This window comes from Pristiophorus japonicus, chromosome 1 (assembly GCF_044704955.1).
Source record: "Pristiophorus japonicus isolate sPriJap1 chromosome 1, sPriJap1.hap1, whole genome shotgun sequence".
Classification (NCBI taxonomy): domain Eukaryota; kingdom Metazoa; phylum Chordata; class Chondrichthyes; family Pristiophoridae; genus Pristiophorus; species Pristiophorus japonicus.
The window spans coordinates 152382020-152404128 of NC_091977.1; the positions used below are offsets into that span (position 1 = coordinate 152382020).

A 22109-nucleotide genomic window follows, 5' to 3' on the forward strand; every position below is an offset into this window, starting at 1 on the left:
CTTGCCATATCTGCCATAGCCATGTTCGAATTAGTCTAGCCGAATGGCAAGATAATAACCAAGATGAGGTACCCATCAATAGTTTCAGGAGAAAACAGTCTCAAACCAATCAAGAAATCACATGGTACATCTGTCCATATTTTGTTCCCTTTCCTCCCTTTTCTTTTTAAAAACAAAAACTCCCTCCCCCCCTTTTTTACTTTGTTTCTCTGTTTCCCATGGCAGCGGGTAATTATTCCACCATTCACACCCTATCTAGACTCATCTTTTGTTTCCTAACTTGTGCTATTACCATCTCAATTTGTCCCACTGTCCCTTTTGTCTCTCAAATCTCTTCTGTCTTCCACTATCAGACCTTCCCTTTTGTTCTTTCCACACACCCCTCCCACTTTCAGGGCCCCAGCACTTCCTTAAGAATCGGTTACATTTCAAATTATTGCCAGTTCAGATGAAGGGTCATCAACCTGAAACGTTAACTCCGTTTCTCTCTCCACAGATGCTGCCTGACCCGCTGAGATTTCCAGCATTTTCTGTTTTTATTTCAGATTCCAGCATTCTCAGTATTTTTCTTTTGTAAGAAATCACATGGTTCTTGTTGCAACTTACCCTTTGAGTACAAGGTGCCCAACTATTTGCTTTGGGCTCCATTTATGGGAAACCTCTCTGCAATACAACAAAAAAACTTGAGATAATGCTATGTAGATTAAATACTAAATGATGTCAATTAAAATATTGCTGAAGTAGAATATAACACATAAAAACAAAATTTCAAGTAGCATCCTGTGTAAAGAGGAGTGTTTGATGAACAGAATGTTTAGCCGCTGGTAAAGTAAATCCAATCCTTTTCCCAACATAAACTCAATATATTGCAATTTTTATTTGAACATTGATTTCGTTATGCTGGGAAATCAATATTAAATGAGAAAATTCACTCAAACACATTGCACAGTTTCTCCACTTGAGCACAAACAAGCATTTTGCCTATAAATATCCCAGCAACATATTTTTCAATTTTAGTCACTGCCTACATATCAAGTTTAGAAAATAATCAACCAGTGATTCTGTATAAATAAAAGCAGTTTTCAGAAAGCACACGCAGATGTGATCTACCTAGGAAGTGGTGTGAATTCGCTGATGATGCCTTCAGTACCCAGTGCTATTCCTTGAACAATAAATGTGCTTCCCATCCCTTTCCATAATCCTTTTAGGCCCTGTAAGTGTAAAATAGGAAAGGCTGTGATTGCATTTCTTAAGTATTTACATTATTAGTGGCACTCTCAAAAAATGTGGGATAAAAATAAAATGTAAAGGAAGCTAGTTAAAAGCCACTGAGGGAAATATGCAGTTTTTACAAATTATAAAAATCTGTTAGTACATTTCCTGAAACTTACTGTTTTTCAAATGAAAGGGTACATTTTCTAAAAAACTGCCAGACTGCTATCATCGCTTGATGGGGGTGTAGGGAAATAAGAGAGTGAAAACAAGGACAGTTTACAAACAAGTTTGTATTGAAACAATTCAGGCAAGGATTCAGATTATTTTTAAGCAGATGGTTTTCTACTTTTAAGCTCAGCTTCAATGTGCATTACAACCAGGACTTGTAACCCACTAGAGTAATTAAACAAAGTGACAACAGTGCACTCTGGTAGTTGTAGTCCAATACTTGGTTCATTTCCTTCATTCAGGGAAGACAGAAGCAGCAAATGAAAGCTTTGGATACTCAACTGGAAATGAGCCAATTTCAGTGATTTGAGAAGGGACCTAGCACAGGTGGAGTGAAAAAAAATTGTCCAGGAAAACAGTAAATGAGCAATGGCAGGCCTTCAAGGCGCAAATAGTTTGGGTACAAACCACGCATATTCCCACAAGGAGGAAAGATGGGGCATCCAAAACTAGAGCTCCCTGGATGATAAAGGAAATAAGAGGTTAAAATAAAACAGATAAAAGGAGGTTTATAACAAATATCAGATACATAATACAATCGAAAACCAGGCAGAATACAGATTGCAGAGGGAAATTGAAAAAGGAAGGGCAAAGTGAGAGTATGAAAAAGACTAGCAGGTTACATAAAAGGAAACACAAAAATCCTTTACAAATGTAAAAAAAAAGGACAGTTAAAAGGAACTATTGGGCCAGATTAGGGACAAAAAGGAAATCTTGCTGAAGCAGAGGGCATGACTGAGCTACTGAATAAATACTTTGCATGGCTTCACAAAAGAAGATTAAGTTAATGTCGGAGTGGGGGGAGAAGTAGATATTGGATAGGATGAAAATAGATAGAAAGGAGGTGCAGGTTGGAAACAGGTTGGCATCACTCAAAGTTTAAAACGCACGCAGTCCAGATGGGATGCATCCTAGGTTGCATCCTGTAGATAGCAGAAGCTCTGACCACAATCTCTTAATCCTCCTTGGATATTGGAGTGTTGCCAGAGGACTGTAAATGTTACACCCGTTCTCAAAAAAAGGAGAGAGATAAATTCGTAACTAAAGGCAGTCTAACAGTGGGAAAACTACTAGAGACCATTGTCAAGGACAAAATTAATTCTCACTTGGAGAAGCACGAGTTAAGAACATAAAAAATAGGAGGAGTAGTAGACCACCTGGCCCCTCGAGCCTGCTCCACCATTCAATAAGATCAAGGCTGATCTGATCATGGACTCAGCTCCACTTCCCTGCCCGCTCCTCATAACCCTTTACTCCCTTATCGCTCAAAAATCTGTCTATCTCCGCCTTAAATATATTTAATGACCCAGCCGCCACAGCTCTGTAGGGCAGAGAATTCCAGATTTACAACCCTCAAAGAAATTTCTCATCTCAGTTTTAAATGGGCGGCCCCTTATTCTAAGACTATGTTCCCTAGTTTTAGTTTCCCCTATGAGTGGAAATATCCTCTCTGCATCCACCTTGTCGAGCCCCCTCATTATATTATATGTTTCAATAAGATCACCTTTCATTCTTCTGAACTCCAATGTGTATAAGCCCAACCTACTGAACCTATCCTCATAAGTCAACCACCTCACCTCCGGAATCAACCTAGAGAACCTTATCTGAACAGCCTCCAATGCAAGTATATCCTTCCTTAAATACAGAGACCAAAACTGTACCCAGTACTCCAGGTGTGGCCTCACCAATACCCTGTACAGTTGTAGCTGGACTTCTCTGCTTTTATACTCCATCCCCCTTGCAATAAAGGCCAACATTCTATTTGCCTTCCTGATTACTTGCATACTCACTTTTTGTGTTTCATGCACAAGGACCCCCAAGGTCCCTCTGTACTGCAGCACTTTGCAATTTTTCTTCATTTAAATTATAATTTGCTTTTCTATTTTTTCTGCCAAAGTGGATAACCTCACATTTTCCCACATTATGCTCCATCTGCCAAATTTTTACCCACTCACTTAGCCTGTCTATATCCCTTTGCAGATTTTGTGTGTCCTCCTCACAATTTGCTTTCCCACCCATCTTTGTATCATCAGAAAACTTGGTTACCTTACTCTCAGTCCCTTCATCCAAGCTATTAATATAGATTGTAAATAGTTGAGGACCCAGCACTGATCCCTGTGGCACCCCACTAGTCACGGTTTGCCAACTGGAAAATGACCCATTTATCCCGATTCTCTGTTTTCTGTTGGTTAACCAATCCTCTATCCATGCTAATATATTACCCCCAACCCCGTGAGCTTTTAGCTTGTGCAGTAACCTCTTATGTGGCACCTTATTGAATGCCTCCTGGAAATCCAAATACATCACATCCACTGGTTCCCCTTTATCCACCCTGCTCGTTACATCCTCAAAGAACTCCAGCAAATTTTTCAAATCTGATTTCCCTTTCATAAAACCATGCGGACTCTGCTTGATTGAATCATGCTTTTCCAAATGTCCCGCCACTGTTTCCTTAATAATGGACTCCAGCATTTTCCCAACAGATGTTAGACTAATTGGTTTATAGTTTCCTGCTTTTTGTCTGCCTCCTTTTTTTTTAAACATAAGGGCATTACATTTGCGGTTTTCCAATCTGCTGGGACTGCCCCAGAATCCAGGGAATTTTGGTGAATTACTAGCCACTTCTTTTAAGACCCTAGGATGTAAGGCATCAGGTCCAGGGGACTTGTCTGCCTTTAGTCCCATTATTTTACCTAGTATTACTTCATTAGTGATAGTGATTGTATTAAGTTCCTCCCTACCTATAGCCCCTTGATTATCCACTATTGCGATGTTTTTAGTGTCTTCTACTGTGAAGACCGATACAAAATATTTGTTCAACGTCTCTGCCATTTTCCTGTTCTCCATTATTAATCCCCCAGTCTCATCCTCCAGCAGACCAACATTTACGTTAGCCACTCTTTTCTTTTTTATGTACCTGTAGAAACTATCTGTTTTTATATTTCGTGCTAGTTTACTTTCATAATCTATCTTCCCTCTCAATCATTTTTTATTCATTCTCTGCTGGCTTTTAAAAATTTCCCAATCCTCTGGCCTCCCACAAGACTTGGCCACATTGTGTGCTTTTATTTTCAATTTGATACCCTCACTAATTTCCTTAGTTAGCCACGGATGGTTATCTCTTTTCTTACAGGCTTTCCTTCTCATTGGGATATATTTTTGTTGCGACTTATGAAATATCTCCTGAAATGTCTGCCACTGCTCATCAACCGTCCCATTCTTTAGTCTATTTTCCCAGTCCACTTTAGCCAACTCTGCCCTCATACCTTTGTAGTCTCCTTTATTTAAGCTTAGGATCCTGGTTTGAGAACCAACTTTTTCACCCTCCAACTGAATTTGAAATTCAACCATATTATGGTCACTCATTCCTAGAGGATCTTTTACGACGAGATCATTTATTAATCCTGCCTCATTATGCAGTACTAGATCTAAGATAGCCTGCTCCCTGGTTGGTTCCGCAATGTATTGTTCAAGGAAACTATCCATGATACATTCTCTATGAACTCCTCCTCAAGGCTTTGTCCAATCAATATAAAGGTTAAAATCACCCATGATTATTGCCGTTCCTTTATTACAAGCCTCCATTATTTCTCGATTTATATTCTGTCCAACAGTGTAGCTACCATTAGGGACGCCCACCAGCGACTTTTCCCCTTTATTATTCCTTATTTCCACCCAAATTAATTCAACATCTTGATCCTCTAAGCCAATATTAATAAGGGACAGCCTGCACAGATTTGTTAGCAGAAAATCATCTGACTAATCTGATTGAGTACTTTGATAAAGTATCAGAGTTTTGATGAAGGTAGTGTAGTAGATGTATAGATGAACTTTCAAAAGGTATTTCATAAAGTACCACATGATAAGACTTGCTAGAAAAATTAAAACCCATGGGATTAAAGGGACGATGGTAACTTGGGTATGTAATTGGCTCAGGGATAGGAGAGAGAGTTTCGAGGTGAATGGATGTTTTTCTGACTGGAGAGAGGTATGCAGTGGGGTCCCCTGGAGTCAGTATTAGGAGCATTGCTTTTCTTGTTTTATATATATCTTGAGCAAAGATGAGGAGGAAATATGTACAAAATAACTTTCTTGATCAGTGTGTTTCCAGCCCAACGAGGAAGGAAGCAATGCTGGATCTATTTCTGGGGAATGAAGTTAGGCAAATGGAGCATGTTTCAGTGGGAGAGAATTTGGGGAACAGTGATCATAATATCAGGTTTAGAATAGTTATGGAAAAGGTCAAGGGGCAATCAAGAATAAAAACACTTACCTGGAGGAGGGCTAATTTCAGTAAGGGATCTGGATTGGAATCAAAAATTTGTAGGCAACACAGTAATTGAACAATGGGAGGGCTTCAAAAAAAAAGATAGTTTGGGTACAGAGTAGACACATTCACATGAGGCATCGAAAGCGAGATCTCCCTGGATGACTAAAGATAGTGATTCAAATGAGACAGAAAAAGGAGACTTATGACAATTGTAAGGGTCATAACAGAGAACCAAGCTGAATACAATATAGAAAGTGCAGAGCAGAGCTAAAAAAAGGGAATAAGAGGGGCAAAAACAGAGTATGAGAATAGATCAGTGGCTAACATAAAAGGGAAACCAAAAGTCTTTTATAAACACAAATACTAAAAGGGTAGTCAAAGGAAGGGTGGGGTCTGATTAGGGACCAAAAAGGAGATATTCTTGTAAAGGCAGAGGACAAAGCTGAAGTACGAAATAAGTACTTTACATTCGTCTTCACGAGGTTAGAGGACACTGCCAACGTAGCAGTAAAGGAGGAGGCAGTCATGATATTGGATAGGATAAAAATAAAGAGGTGCTGAATAGGTTGGCAGGATTCGAAGTAGAAAAGTCACCCAGTCCAGATGGGATGCACTGTAGGTTACTGAGCAAAGTAAGGGTACAAATTTTAGAGGCTCTGGCCACAATCTTCCTATCTGCCTTGAATATGGGGGTGGTGCCAGAGAACTGGAGGATTGCAAATGTTATACCCTTGTTTAAAAAAGGGGAGGGATAAACCCAGCAACTACAGCCAAGCAACCTAACGTTGGTGGTGGGAAAACTTTGAAACACAATAATCCGTGAAAAAATTCATAGGCATTTGGAAAAGTATGGGCGAATAAACGAAGGTCAGCACTGATTTATTAAAGGTGTGTTTGACAAATTGGATCAAGTTGATGAAGTAACAGAAAGGGTTGATGAGGGTAGTCCCTGAGGCAGCGAATTCCACAGATTCACAACCCTCAGAGATGAAATTTCTCCTCATCTCAGTTCTAAATGGGCGAGCCCTTATTCTAAGATCATGCCCTCTAGTTCTAGTCTCCCCACCAGTGGAAACATCCTCTCTGCATCCACCTTGTCAAACCCCCTCATAATCTTGCACATTTCGATAAGATCACCTCTCATTCTTCCGAATTCCAATGAGTAGAGGCCCAATCTACTCAACCTTTCCTCATAAGTCAATCCCCTCATCCCCGGAATCAACCTAGTTAAACTTCTCTGAACAGCCTCCAAAGCAAGCACCTCCCTTCCTAAATATGGAAACCAAAACTGCACGCAATATTCCAGCTGTAACAAGACTTCCCAGCTTTTGTACTCCATCCCCTTTGCAATAAAGGCCAAGATTCCATCGGCCGTCCTGATCAGTGTGATGAAATACTCTCCACTTGCCTGGATGAGTGTAGCTACAACACTCAAGAAGCTCGACAGCATCCAGGACAAAGCAGCCCACTTGATTGGCACCCCATCCACCACCTTAAACATTCACTCCCTCCACCACCAGTACACTGTGGTTGCAGTGTGTTCCATCGACAAGATGCACTGCAGCAACTCGCCAAGGCTTCTTCAACAGCACCTCCCAAACCTTCAACCTCTACTACCCAAGACAAGGGTAGCAGGAACACGGGAACACCATCATCTCCAAGTTCCCCTCCACACCACTAAGCTGTGGCCAAATGCAAGTGTTACATAATTGAGCCAATTGAGGGAGAGCAAGATAAAAAGGAGTAAAACTTCTGAAATTATCAAAATTTTTGATCAAATTCTGGAAGCAAAGTTCCCTTTAACTACAGGCATACACCAGATAGAATAAGTTAAGACATTTTGAAAAACCCAAGACATGTGCAGCAGCGCAGAGTGAGAAAACAAGAGTTTTGTAAGTGGGAGAGTTCGGTGACGTGGGGGCGGGAGGTGTTGCTTTGCCTTGTTTTTCCTAACTTTTTCAGCAAAGCGGCGGCATACCTGAATGGGAGCAGACCGAGGCCTGAGAGTGGGGATAAAAGCCACAGCAGTCGACCAGTGTGATCTCCTAGACAAGTTTCAATCGCCTGGTTGGGTCGGAGGAATTTTCCCAGATTTATTCCCCAATTGGCATGGGTTTTTATTTGTTTTTTTGCCTCTCCCAAGAGATCGCACGGCTCCGGGTGAGGAGAACTCTGCTGTGTGACATCACAGGTAAGGCAGGTAAGTGATTGGTTGTGATTGTGGGCTAAGTTTTTCTTTAAATTAACATACAGCATATAACTAAATACTAAAAACTAACCTTTATTTATTTAACTAATTTAATAAAATATATAGGGTAAATACTTGATTAACGCTAAACTAATTAATTAAATAATATAATGGGAAAACAAGAGATGTGTTGCTGCTGCAATATGTGGGAGCTTCCGGACGTTTTGGTCCAGGGCGACTACATCTGCAGCAAGTGTCTGCGGCTCGATGAACTTCTGCTCCATGTTGAGAAGCTGGAGTCCGAGCTGCAAACATTGCGAGACATCAGGGAGGGAGAGAGGGGAAAATACAGAATGAGAGTAAACTTGCAAGGAACATAAAAACCGACTGCAAAAGTTTCTACAAGTATGTAAAAAGAAAAAGATTAGTGAAGACAAATGTAGGTTCTTCACAGTCAGAAACGAGAGAATTTACAATGGGGAACAAGGAAATGGCAGAACAATTAAATAAATACAGATAACGTCCCAGAAATGCTAGGGAACCAAGTGAGCAAGAGGAATTAAAAGAAATGATTATTAGTGAGAAAATAGTGCTTGAGAAACTAATGGGACTGAAGGCTGATAAATCCCCAAGGCCTGATGATCTGCATCCCAGAGTAGTAAAAGAGGCAGCCATGGAAATAGTAGATGCATTGGTTGTCATCTTACAAAATTCGAGAGATTACGGAACAGTTCCTGAAGATTGGAGGGTGGCAAATGTAACCCCACTATTTAAAAAAGGAGAGAGAGAGAAAACAAGGAACTACAGACTGGTTAGCCTAACATCAGTAGTAGGGAAAATGCTAAGAGTCCATTATAAAGGATGTGATAACGACACACAGAAAATACCAACATAGATTTATGAAAGGAAAATAGTGTTTGACAAACCTACTGGAATTTTTTGAGGATGTAAATGATAGAATAGATAAGGGAGAACCAATGGATGTAGGGTATTTGGATTTTTAGAAGGCCTTGGATAAAGTCCCACATAAGAGGACTTTAAAGGCAAAATTAAAGCACATAGGATTGGGGGTAATGTATTGGCATGGATTGAAAATTGGTTAACTGACAGGAAACAGAGAGTAGGAATAAATGGGTCTTTTTTGGGGTGGCAGGCTGTGACTAGTAGGGTACCACAGGGATCAGTGCTTGGGCCCCAGCTATTCACAATATATAAATATAAAATGATTTGGACGAGGGAACCAAATGTAATGTTTCTAAGTTTGCTGACGACACAAAACTAGGTGGGATTGTGAATTGTGAGGAGGATGCAAAGACGCTGCAAGGTGATTTAGAGATAGGTTGAGTGAGTGGGCAAACACATGGCAGATACAGTATAATGTGGATAAATGTGAAGTTATCTACTTTGGTAGGAAAAACATAAAGACAAAGTATTATTTAAATGGTTAAAGCTTGGGAAATGTCAATGTACAGAGGGACCTGGGTGTTCTTGCACACCAGTCATTGAAAGCAAACATGCAGGTGCAGCAAGCAGTTAGGAAGGCAAATGGCATGTTGACCTCCATTGCAAGATGATTTGAGTACAGGAGCAAGGATGTCTTACTATAGTTATACAGGGCCTTGGTAAGACTGCACCTGGAATAGTGTGCGCAGTTTTGGTCTCCTTACCCAAGAAAGGATATACTTGCCATAGAGGGAGTGCAGCAAAGGTTCACCAGATTGATTTCTGGGATGGCAGGACTGTCGTACGATGAGAGATTGGGTCAACTAGGCCTCTATTCACTAGAGTTTAGAGGAATGAAGGGGGAATCTCATTGAAACAAATAACATTCTGACAGGGTTGGACAGACTGGATGCGGGGAGGATGTTTCTCCTGGCTGGGAAGTCTAGAACAAGGGTTCACAGTCTCAGGATACGGTGTAGGAAATTTAGGACTGAGATGAGGAGACATTTTTTCACTCAGGTGAACCTGTGGAATTCTCTACCACAGAAGGTTGTGGAGGCCAAGTCACTGAATATATTTAAGAGGGAGATAGATAGATTTCTAGAAACGAAAGACATTAAGGGGTATGGGGATAAAGCAGGAATATGTATTGAGATAGAGGATCAGCATGATCATATTGAATGGCGGTGCAGACTCGAAGGGCCGAATGGCCTACTACTGCTCCTATTTTCCATGAGTCTGTGAGTCAATGAAACCCAGAATATCTAGTTCTAAGAATCTGGTTTGAAAACACCAGTAGAAAAAGCAGAAGAATGTAAAACTATTCGACAATTTTTGGAGTGGGAAAAGGGGATGTGGAAAAAGCAACATTGCATTTCTAACCATTATGACAATTGCAAAGGCCTACCTGTGTTTTGCTGAAGTGGTACATAATATTAACAACGGTGAAAGGAGTAAGATGATAATTTTTTGCATGATAATTGACCTAAAATAAAGAGATTAAAAATAGCAATTAACCATTTTCATATATTTTAAACCCAAGACACTATCTGAATCTTATTAAAAATTGTATGTATGCATGCAGTTTGTCTAAAAAAAAGCTTACTTTGTTTTGTCACTCGTCATCACACTTTTGTCATCCATTTCTCATTATAAATTCCAATTTCCCAAATCTCAATCCTGTATTCATACAATCTAATTGTACATCTTTGTGTCTTTTAATTACATTTATTAAAGTTTTAACTTGAAGGCCAGAGCCTCTCCAAACAACCTGGCACATTGACAATTTTTGTAGAGCGGAGGCTGACTGCTGAATTTTAATTGTGCAGTCTTAAGCATTTGATTTGCACCCAATATCCCAGGATACAACAGTACCGTTCAGTTAGTTGCACTGATGGAAGATTTTTCATCGATTCTAAGGAGTGGATGAAGATTATGCCTTTTACAAGGGCAAACAGTCAATTTCTCGAGGCTCTGCCAGTCTCCCACTTGAGTCACAGTGGAATCATAGAAACATAGAAAATAGGTGCAGGAGTAGGCCATTCGGCCCTTCGAGCCTGCACCACCATTCAATATGATCATGCAACTTCAGTACTCCATTCCTGCTCTGTTTCCATACCCCTTGATCCCTTTAGCTGTAAAGGCTACATCTAACTCCCTTTTGAATATATCCAACGAACTGGCCTCAACAACTTTCTGTGGCAGAGAATTCCACAGGTTCACAATTTTCTGAGTGAAGAAGTTTCTCTTCATCTTGGTCCTAAATGGCTTACCTCTTATCCTTAGACTGTGACCCCTGGTTCTGGACTTCCTCAACATCGGGAACATTCTTCCTGCATCTAACCTCTCCAATCCCGTCAGAATTTTGTGTGTTTCTATGAGATTCCCTCTCATTCTTCTAAATTCCAGTGAATATAAGCCTAGTCGATCCAGTCTTTCTTCATATGTCAGTCCTGCCATCCCAGGAATCAGTCTGGTGAACCTTCGCTGCACTCCCTCAATAGCAAGAAAGTCCTTCCTCAGAGTAGGAGACCAAATCTGTACACAATATTCAAGGTATGGCCTCACCAAGGCCCTATACAACTGCAGTAAGACCTCCCTGCTCCTATACTCAAATCCTCCCGCGATGAAGGCCAACATGCCATCTGCCTTCTTCACCGCCTACTGTACCTGCATGCCAACTTTCAATGACTGATGTACCATGACACCCAGGTCTTGTTTCACCTCCCCTTTTCCTAATCTGCTGCCATTCAGATAATATTCTGCCTTTCTGTCTTTACCACCAAAGAGAATAACCTCACATTTATCCACATTATACTGCATCTGCCATGCATTTGCCCACTCACCTAACCTGTCCAAGTCACCCTGCAGCCTCTTGGCATCCTCCTCACAGCGTCACCCAGCTTAGCGTCATCTGCAAACTTGGAGATATTACATTCAATTGCTTCGTCTAAATCATTAATGTATATTGTAAATAGCTGGGGTCCCAGCACTGAACCTTACGGTACCCCACTAGTCATTGCCTGCCATTCTGAAAAGGACCCGTTTATTCCTACTCTTTGCTTCCTGTCTACCAATCAGTTCTCTATCCACATCAATACATTACCCCCAATATCATGTGCTTTAATTTTGCACACTCATCTCTTGTGTGGGACCTTGTCAAAAGCCTTTTGAAAGTCCAAATACACCATATCCACTGGTTCTACTTTGTCCACTCTACTAGTTACATCCTCAAAAAATTCTAGAAGATTTGTCAAGCATGATTTCCCTTTCATAAATCCATGCTGACTTGGACCAATCCTGTCACTGCTTTCCAAATGCACTGCTATTACATCTTTAATAATTGATTCCAACATTTTCCCCACTACTGATGTCAGGCTAACCGGTCTATAATTCCCTGTTTTCTCTCGCCCTCCTTTTTTAAAAAGTGCTGTTACATTAGCTATCTTTCAATCCATAGGAATTGATCGAGAGTCCATAGAATGTTGGAAAATGACCATCAATGCATCCACTATTTCTAGGGCCACTTCCTTAAGTACTCTGGGATGCAGACTATCAGGCCCTCGGGATTTATCGGCCTTCAATCCCATTAATTTCCCTAACACAATTTCCTGACTAATAAGGATTTCCTTCAGTTCCTACTTCTCGCTAGACCCTCTTTTCCCTAGTATTTCCAGAAGGTTATTTGCGTCTTTCTTAGTGAAGACAGAACCAAAGTATTTGTTCACTTGGTCTGCCATTTCTTTGTTCCCCATTATAAATTCACCTGATTCTGACTGCAAGGGACCTACATTTGCCTTCACTAATCTTTTTCTCTTCACATATCTATAGAAGCTTTTGCATTAGTTTTTTTGTGCCCAGCAAGCTTACTCTCATACTCTATTTTCCCCCTCCTAATTAAACCCTTTATCCTCCTCTGCTGAATTCTAAATTTCTCCCAGTCCTCAGGTTTGCTGCTTTTTCCGGCCAATTTATATGCCTCTTCCTTGGATATAACACTATCCCTAATTTTCCTTGTTAGCCACGGTTGAGCCACCTTCTCCGTTTTATTTTTACGCCAGACAGGGATGTACAATTGTTGAAGTTCATCCATGTGATCTTTAAATGTCTGCCGTTGCCTATCCACCGTCAACCCTTTAAGTATCATTCGCCAGTCTATCCTAGCCAATTCACGTCTCATACCATCGATGTTACCTTTCTTTAAGTTCAGGACCCTAGTCTCTAAATTAATCAATCATGTTTCACTAAATATCTGGCACAACTTTTGCAAAGGACCAAGGCAACAATCTCCAGTCCTTTCCCAGCATGAAGTACAAACTAAAAGCTTTCCTTTCCTGGCAATTACGATTCCCTCCTTAGGTTGTTGCGGTATTATTTATAGTACTCGTAATAAAAGCAGTCCAGAAACAGGAGGTATACAGTGATGCTCTCCAGGCGTCGGTATTAGGACCACTGCTTTTTTCCGATATATGTTAATCACCTGGATTTTGGAGGGGGGGGGGGGGGTGGTGAGGAGGTGAGGCACGGACTGGGGGAGACGAGGCACTTGGCCAGGGGTCATGGATTTGGGAGGCTTTTGCTGAGTTTGTGGAGCTCTATTCTCTGTGATTGCTTGCAAGACTTTCTGAAGTCAGAATGGCTCGAATTACACTTTGCAAAGTCCCTCATAATTTGGGCTGGGCGGTTCCAATTGCACACTCCAGAAAAATTTCTGGGTGTGACTTATCCTCCAAGGGGACCAAGCAGCAATCAGGTCAGGTGATTATAGAGAGCCAATCAGCCAGAAACAGTGCAAATAACTGGGTCCCCTTAGAGTAGAGAAGGTTATGAGGAGATTTGATAGAGGTGTTCAAAATCATTAATGGTTTTGATAGAGTAAATAAGGAGAAACTGTTTCCAGTAGCAGAAGGGTCGGTAATCAGAGAAAATAGATTTAGTGATTGACAAATAAACCAGAGGCGACATGAGGAAACATTTTTTTTTTTTTTTAAACACAGCGAGTTGGTGTGATCTGGAATGCACTGCCTGAAAGGGTGGTGGAAGCAGATTCAATAGTAACATTCAAAAGGGAATTGGATAAATACTTGAAAGGAAAAAATTCACAGGGCTATGGGGAAAGAGCAGTGAAGTGCCCTCCTGTCCTGACAGCATCAGAGTACAGAAAGATTCTACAGGCAACAAAAGGCCTCCAATAGTTTGTCAAAGTGACCATTCTTTAATCAAGAGCCTAGACATCAAGGGCTGGATTTTCGTTGGGCTTGTGCCTCTCGACACCCCGGAGTGGCGGTAATGGGTATGCCAATGATTTCCAGCCGGGCAGCCAGATTCCTGCCAGAAAATTTGGTGCCGGTATTGCAGGGGGGTGGGGGGCTCAGCTGTACCGCCTGGGAGCGTCGAGCCAGTGTGCAATGCCCCCGGTTGTGACAGCGCGGTGAAATTTATTTCGAGCTGGACCCGTAATAGAAACATAGAAACATAGAAAATAAGTGCAGAAGTAGGCCATTCGGCCCTTCGAGCCTGCACCGCCATTCAATAAGATCATGGCTGATCATTCCCTCAGTACCCCTTTCCTGCTTTCTCTCCATACCCCTTGATCCCCTTAGCTGTAAGGGCCATATCTAACTCCCTCTTGAATATATCCAATGAACTGGCATCAACAACTCTCTGCGGCAGGGAATTCCACAGGTTAACAACTCTCTGAGTGAAGAAGTTTCTCCTCATCTCAGTCCTAAATGGCCTACCCCTTATCCTAAGACTATGTCCCCTGGTTCTGGAGTTCCTCAACATCGGGAACATTCTTCCCGCATCTAACCTGTCCAGTCCGGTAATGGAGGATGCAAATGGAGAGCACAGAATGTCAAAAGCCTCTTGATTAGGGATTGGCATCATAGCAAAGCAATTGGTGGTTATTACATATATATTCCACATTTCTCCCAATAAAACATTTCCATCGTAAGTATTTAAATGCATAATTAATGCAATGTTTTTTTTAAAAAGAAAGATTTAAATTGGAATATTATTGCTTTCATCATAATTTCCCTATGGCAACTCCTTACTAAAATGTTGACAAAAATATCTTCAAGACAAAATGGAAAAATGTAATAATTTCCATTTCAGGTTTTAAACTGATTATTAATCTATTTGTCTATTTCCTGGGTGCCACTTTACTGGAAAATATAATTAAATAAACTGGACCCAAAACAACGGATTTTTTTTAAAACCTTTTTTTATTTAATAAATTACTGGCATGCTTTATATTGAAAAAATATTATGACAAATTTAAATCCAATTTTACCACCTCCAAGGTCACAATTGATTTTATTTTCAAACTAAATATTCCTACCATTATTTTATATTAACTGCAGTGACTCATCAGAGCTCATTTTCTCCTCAAATTTACAATAATAGAATCAAATAATGTTACAACACTTAAAATTAATTAAAGTATTATTCGAAGACGCAGTGAATAAATGACTAGGAGCAATTAAAACTGTTCCCCCAAACAATAATGTAATGACTGACAAAAACAAGAAGGATTGCAGAGACTGACATTCAGACAACGGGGACACAATGGATAGCCCAGATAGCTGGTCACATCTGTGAGAAGAAAAACTGTACAAAATAAATCTCAGTTATAACATCTCACTTGTTATATTAAGGGTTTGGCTGGATCTCAAACACTATAATGTATTTGGATGTACTTAAACCGTTCTTCAGCCACAAAATCAGGATGCAACTATAGTCCTGAGTAAATGCATGGCACAGTATGTACAAGATTATCTCTATTTTAGTTGCTTTCCAAAAGTTGGGCACTCCACAGTTGGATTAACAGACTTTCTGGCACTATGTTTAAGTGTCTCAGTACCTCCTTCAGAGAATCAGTGTTATTGCTAATTAAATCATTCGCAGAACCACACATTTGCAAACTTGCGATAGCATGCCTTAAATTGCAAATTAAAATTAAGCATTCAACCTTTATCATCAAATGAAGAAAGTCTCGTTTTTGAGTTTCATTGAAGGATATGAGAGCGAGCGTGGGACAGCCACACAATGGTCTTTTCTGGTCCTGTGCATTCCTATATTCCTATCCTGTGATCAGTCATTTTACTTTTCTCAACCTTCACCAATATTTCAATGACCTTTAGAAAATGGCTACCAAAATTGCATCCAATATTCCAAATTTGAGCTTGCCAGTGAATTATACAGTTAAAATAATGTTTCAAAATACCTTCGGGATACTTTTCAATATTCTTGTTTATTCCAGCTTCACATTAGGTGCTACTTTCAGTGATTAGTCACTCACATCCAGCTATTTTCCTTTCCACCTATGCCAATGAACATCCATCCAGATCACTCCAAATATGATCAATCTTCCAGTCACCAAGCTACACATCACTATCAGCAGCCATATATATTATTGCTCGGAGTAATGGGACTGACTGGGAAAGCGAGCGGTCCGAGCTGTTCCGGCGGCGGTGAGGGAAGGAATGACTACATGTCAGTGCGATTGTTTTATTTGTTTTATTTTTGTAATTTATCTTTATGTAGGGTGAGCAAGTTATTGGAATGTTTTTTGTAGTGATTTTTTTTCCCAGGGAAGTCTCTCTTAGGGCGCTCAGAGGCCAGCTCTTTAGCAACGGAGTTTCAGTTGCTCAGCCGGCCTAGCGCCCTAAGATAGGTGCGGAACACCTCACTTAGCGCCCCACTCCACACTCGGGGCCCAGCTGCTGAATTTTGTGGCTGCAGACGCAAACCATTTCCCTGCGCAAACTTTACCGCCCCACCACAATTATAGCCGAAAAAGTCTCCAACCGAAAATCCAGCATGTTATTCAATCACGGTAGGCATCCCGCAACGTCATTTGGTAGCAATCAGGTGCGGGAAGCCATGGTTTGTTTTTCACTTCCCAAGTCCAGAGAGAGGACGACGGCAGCAGCACTCCTACTGTTAACCAGGCTGTGATCATCTAATTTAACATGAGCTGGGAATCAAATCTAAAAACGTCTGTTCTGTATGGTTTAGTGCTACATCAGGTAGTGCCCTTCCCTTCAAAGTATTGGAGAGGCCAGCATATGTATACGTACCTCCAGATGATAGTTATAGTCAGAAATGTCAAAAACCAGATTAGGTACTTTAAATTGTTTTGCAATACTAGCATATAGCAACTTTATAAAGAATCCCCCAAAACTTCTAGTTGTAGTAGGGGACTTCAAACAGGTTCTCAAAATGCAAACTATCCACATTAAACACCTCAGTATAAAAGCCTTTTAAGAACATAAGAAATAGGAACAGGAGTAAGCCATACGGCCCCTCGAGCCTGCTCCGCTATTCAATAAGATTATGGCTGATCTGATCATGGACTCAGCTCCACTTCCCCGCCCGCTCCCCATAACCCCTTATCGTTTAAGAAACTGTCTATTTCTATCTTAAATTTATTCAATGTCCCAGCTCCATAGCTCTCTGAGGCAGCGAATTCCACAGATTTACAACCCTCTGAAAGAAATTTCTCCTCATCTCAGTTTTAAATGGGCAGCCCCTTATTCTAAGATCATGCCTTCTAGTTCTAGTCTCCCCCATCAGTGGAAACATCCTCTCTGCATCCACATTGTCAAGTCCCCTCATAATCTTAAATATTTCGATAAGATCACCTCTCATTCTTCTGAATTCCAATGAGTAGAGGCCCAACCTACTCAACCTTTCCTCATAAGTCAACCCCCTCATCCCCAGAATCAACCTAGTGAACCTTCTCTGAACTGCCTCCAAAACAAGCACATCCTTTTGTAAATATGGAAACCAAAACTGCATGCAATATTCCAGGTGTGGCCTCACCAATACCTTATATAGCTATAGCAAGACATCCCTGCTTTTATACTCCATCCCCTTTGCAAAAAAGGCCAAGATACCATTGGCCTTCCTGATCACTTGCTGTACCTGTATACTATCCTTTTGTGTTTCATGCACAAGTACCCCCAGGTCCTGTTGTACTGCGGCACTTTACAATCTTTCTCCATTTAAATAATAACTTGCTCTTTGATTTTTCTGGCAATGTGCATGACCTCACACTTTTCAACATTATACTCCATCTGCCAAATTTTTGCCCACTCACTTAGCCTGTCTATGTCCTTTTGCAGATTTTGTGTGTCCTCCCTACACATTGCTTTTCCTCCCATCTTTGTATCGTCAGCAAACTTGGCTACGTTACACTCAGTCCTTTCTTCCAAGTCGTTAATATAGACTGTAAATAGTTGGGGTCCCAGCACTGACCCCTGCGGCACCCCACTAATTACTGTTGCCAACCAGAGAATGAACCATTTATCCCGACTCTCTGTTCTGTTAGTTAGCCAATCCTCTATCTATGCTAATATTTTACCCCCAACCCAGTGAACTTTTATCTTGTGCAGTAACCTTTTATGTGGCACCTTGTCAAATGCCTTCTGGAAGTCCAAATACACCACATTCACTGGTTCCCCTTTGTCCCCCTGTTCGTTACATCCTCAAAGAATTCCAGCAAATTTGTCAAACATGACTTCCCCTTCATAAATCTATGTTGACTCTGCCTGACTGAATTTTGCTTATCCAAATGTCCTGCTACTGCTTCTTTAACAATGGACTCCAACATTTTCCCAACCACAGATGTTAGGCTAACTGGTCTATAGTTTCCTGTGTTTTGTCTGCCTCCTTTTTTAAATAGGGGCATTACATTTGCAGCTTTCCAATCTGCTAGGACCTCCCCAGAATCCAGTGAATTTTGGTAAATTACAACCAATGCATCCACAATGACCCTAGGATGCAAGCCATCAGGTCCAGGGGATTTTTAACTGCCTTTAGTCCCATTATCTTACTGGAGTACCACCTCCTTAATGATTGTGTTCAGTTCCTCACCCCCTATAGCCCCTTGACTATCCACTGTTGGAATATTATTAGTGTCCTCTACCGTAAAGACTGATACAAAATATTTGTTCAGAGTTTCTGCCATCTCCATGGTCCCCGGTTTCGTCCTCGAAGGGACCAACATTTACTTTAGCCACTCTTTTCCTTTTTATATACCTAGAGAAACTCTTGCTATCTGTTTTTATATTTTGTGCTAGTTTACTTTCATAGTCTATCTTCCCTGCCGCAGAGAGTTGTTGATGCCAGTTCATTGGATATATTCAAGAGGGAGTTAGATATGGCCCTTACAGCTAACGGGATCAAGGGGTATGGAGAGAAAGCAAGAAAGGGGTACTGAGGGAAAGATCAGCCATGATCTAATTGAATGATGGTGCAGGCTTGAAGGGCCAAATGGCCTACTTCTGCACCTATTTTCTATGTTTCTAATGTTTCCCTTTCTTAAATCATTTTTTTAGTCGTTCTTTGCTGGCTTTTAAAAGCTTCCCGGTCTCTGTCCTCCCACTAGTTTTGGACACTTTGTATGCCCTTGTTTTTAATTGGATACCGTCCTTTACTTCTTTAGTTAGCCACAGATGGCTATCTTTTCTCTTACACCCTTTCCTCCCCACTGGAATATATTTTTCTTGAGAGTTGTGAAATATCTCTTTAAATGTACACCAGTGTTCATCGACCATCCTACACTTTAATCTATTTTCCCAGTCCACTTTACCCAACTCTGCCCTCATACCTTCATAGTCTCCTTTATTTAAGTTTAGTGTGCTGGTTGGAGATCCAACTTTCTCACCCTCCATCTGAATTTGAAATTCAATCATGGTATGATCACTCAGTTCCCAGTTTTACACATCAAAATACTTGTGCCCTACATGAATACATGATTACTATATTTCATTTTGATTCCAGCATTCTTCTTCAGGTACAGCATGTCCTCTTTTCCTCCCTCTCCAAAATTTCCTACCTGACACTGACGCCGAAAAACAATACAGGGATGAGCCAATACATTTTCTGTGAAGAGACTTTAAAAGAAAAAACAGAATTAGTCAAAACTACTGAACAAAGAAAATATTTCACTAAAGATACAACAGACTAGTCCAGACAAAAGCAGGTAAGAACTTACATTATCAATTTATATCTAAATACCATTTGGACTTGATCCAAATGATGTTACACAGGATTATGGTATTATTTAACGGAACATGGTGCATCATTCCAATTAGATATTCTTTAATAAAGAACCATAGACTCTGTAGCCCACATTAAGTTCTCCCTGAAATGAAACAAAATTATTGTACATGGGTTTACATTTTTACTTGTCCAGTTTATTCACTTTCGTTTTATGCATTTGGCAATATACACCACATAATTTTTGACGACATTTCTCTTTTTCCAGTCAATGATTTTTTTTTAAACAGAATCAGCTTTCCCTTGTACAACTCTATCAGGAGAGCATATAATGATTACAATTTTTTATATAAACACCTTTGTTATTTTAAATGAAGCACCACGTTTGGTTTGTGAGGCAGTAGCTCCAAACTTTAGCTTATGGCAGCAGGAAGTTTGGAAAAAATGCATAAATATTGTACCTTGCAAGACCAACACCAAACCCTGCAAATCTATTTAACTGGTCTGTAACAAAAAAGAGAAAATGTTATCATAATTGACTCTTCAAAATATATGCAACATACGTTAATTAAATTTGTGAATTCCTTCTCCATTCCTATCCAGTACATTAACTTTATTCCAGCATGAACACATTGGATAACACTCTTGGAAATGTAATAATACTGGTAAGAAGCCAACATTATGGGGGGGGTGGGGGAGAGAAATTGCGGTCAGAGGCTTCCTGCATAAAACGCTTCCGACCAGAAAAAAAAAATCTACAAAAATACCTGGTGCTTCCAGAGGAACGTAGGATTCCGGTCGGAGGCCTTGATTCACTGCGCATCGCATGGGAAGGTGTCTTTCACATACGTACATACTGGAGTCACGTGGGCCTGGGCCACCAATCACTATGCAGTATTCTCATTGATAAAAATGGGAGTTCCCATTACTATCAATGAGAAAACCCCCTAAAACACCGAAACACAGAATAAATAAAACACCTCATATTTAAAATTAATTGAAATTAAATGTAATTAAATGTAATTAAATGTTTTAGAAAAAATATATACTCTTTGTAATTTTTTTTAATGTGTTTTAATAGGATTAAAAATAAACTTACCTTAATGGACAGGGTTTTTAATATAAAAGTGAATTTTTAATTTAATTTTTATGTCTTAAAAGTGTAACTCTGGTAAAATAAGCTATGCACCAGCTTTTACCAGGCGGATAACTTTAAAGGACATTCACTGGGCATGAGTTGGGCAAATAGCCCAATCTCTCCCGCGAGGATGTCCTTCTCCTGGGGATGCAGAGGATCTGTCTAGAGAAATCTTGACAGATTGGAAAAGCCGGTTTTCAGCACATGCAAATTGCGCCCCGAAAACCGGCTTTTGTGCACTTCGTACAGACCCAACGAGGCCGGAATTTTCTGCCCTATAACTTCAAAATCTAAGAAATTTACACAACAGCATAAATCATCATCATAGGCGGTCTCTCGAACGAGAATGAGTTGTTTCCACGGGTTCACAGATGTTTCAATGAAGGAACTGATATTCCAGTCCTGAACTCCAATTGAAGAGGTGGAAGATGCCTGTGCATGGATTTTTTTAATGTGTGGTGACTATTGCACATCAGCCACCACACGTGCTTGACAGAGCTAGGCCTTTATCCAGTAGCAAGGGTTAACCAGAACAGCATAAATATTGATTCCAAGTTAAACCATTTTATTGGTGTTGCATCCTACCAGTGTTCACACTATCCCATGTAGCCACCATGCAGTCAGCCTTTACATGATTAAATATCTTGGTTATTATTCAAGTTTTGGCTCAATGTGCATTTTACAACTCTTGACATTCCGTGCACACAACATTTAATCCATGCAGGCAGATACTGATGGTGCAAATATAAGTAAGCTCAGATCATTCTTGCACAGAAGTGAGATGCCAGGTAAGTACAGTATATATGCAGTTAAAGAGAAGTCTCCCTGTAAGGAGAAAGGAAGAAATAAATGATCTAGAGGGGGATTACCCTCATACTTCTATTAGAATGAACCTGACTACAGTTCTCTGCCCACAAACTATGCAACGTGTATGCACATGTTGAGTAATGCAGCAAAAATTGAAAACAAGTAAAAAAAATGTTTTAAATGCACAATACAAAAAATACATGGCATAGAAATTCCGACATCCTGGAGCTTGACAGATCCTCCGCAGATCAGGAGTGAGGACATTTGTACGGGCAAGATTGCAGGATTTACGCATATTTTGCCTGGCAAAT

At 40.4% G+C, this 22109-nt stretch overlaps 1 protein-coding gene across 4 annotated transcripts in view; it reads right to left on the reverse strand.

Annotated features, from left to right (window-relative positions):
* Positions 1–22109, reverse strand: part of slc25a46 (solute carrier family 25 member 46) — a 60006-nt gene that overhangs the window by 16215 nt on the left and 21682 nt on the right. Inside the window, exons 2-6 of one of the 4 annotated variants that reach the window (XM_070883983.1) lie at positions 20315–20357; positions 19690–19747; positions 10252–10329; positions 1111–1211; positions 607–663 (exon numbers count right to left, since the gene is read on the reverse strand). In XM_070883983.1, the coding sequence (XP_070740084.1) occupies positions 607–663; positions 1111–1211; positions 10252–10329; positions 19690–19747; positions 20315–20357 (337 nt within the window). The remainder of the gene's footprint in view (positions 1–606; positions 664–1110; positions 1212–10251; positions 10330–19689; positions 19748–20314; positions 20358–22109) is intronic. The other 3 variants (XM_070883995.1, XM_070883990.1, XM_070884000.1) reach the window with 3 other exon arrangements.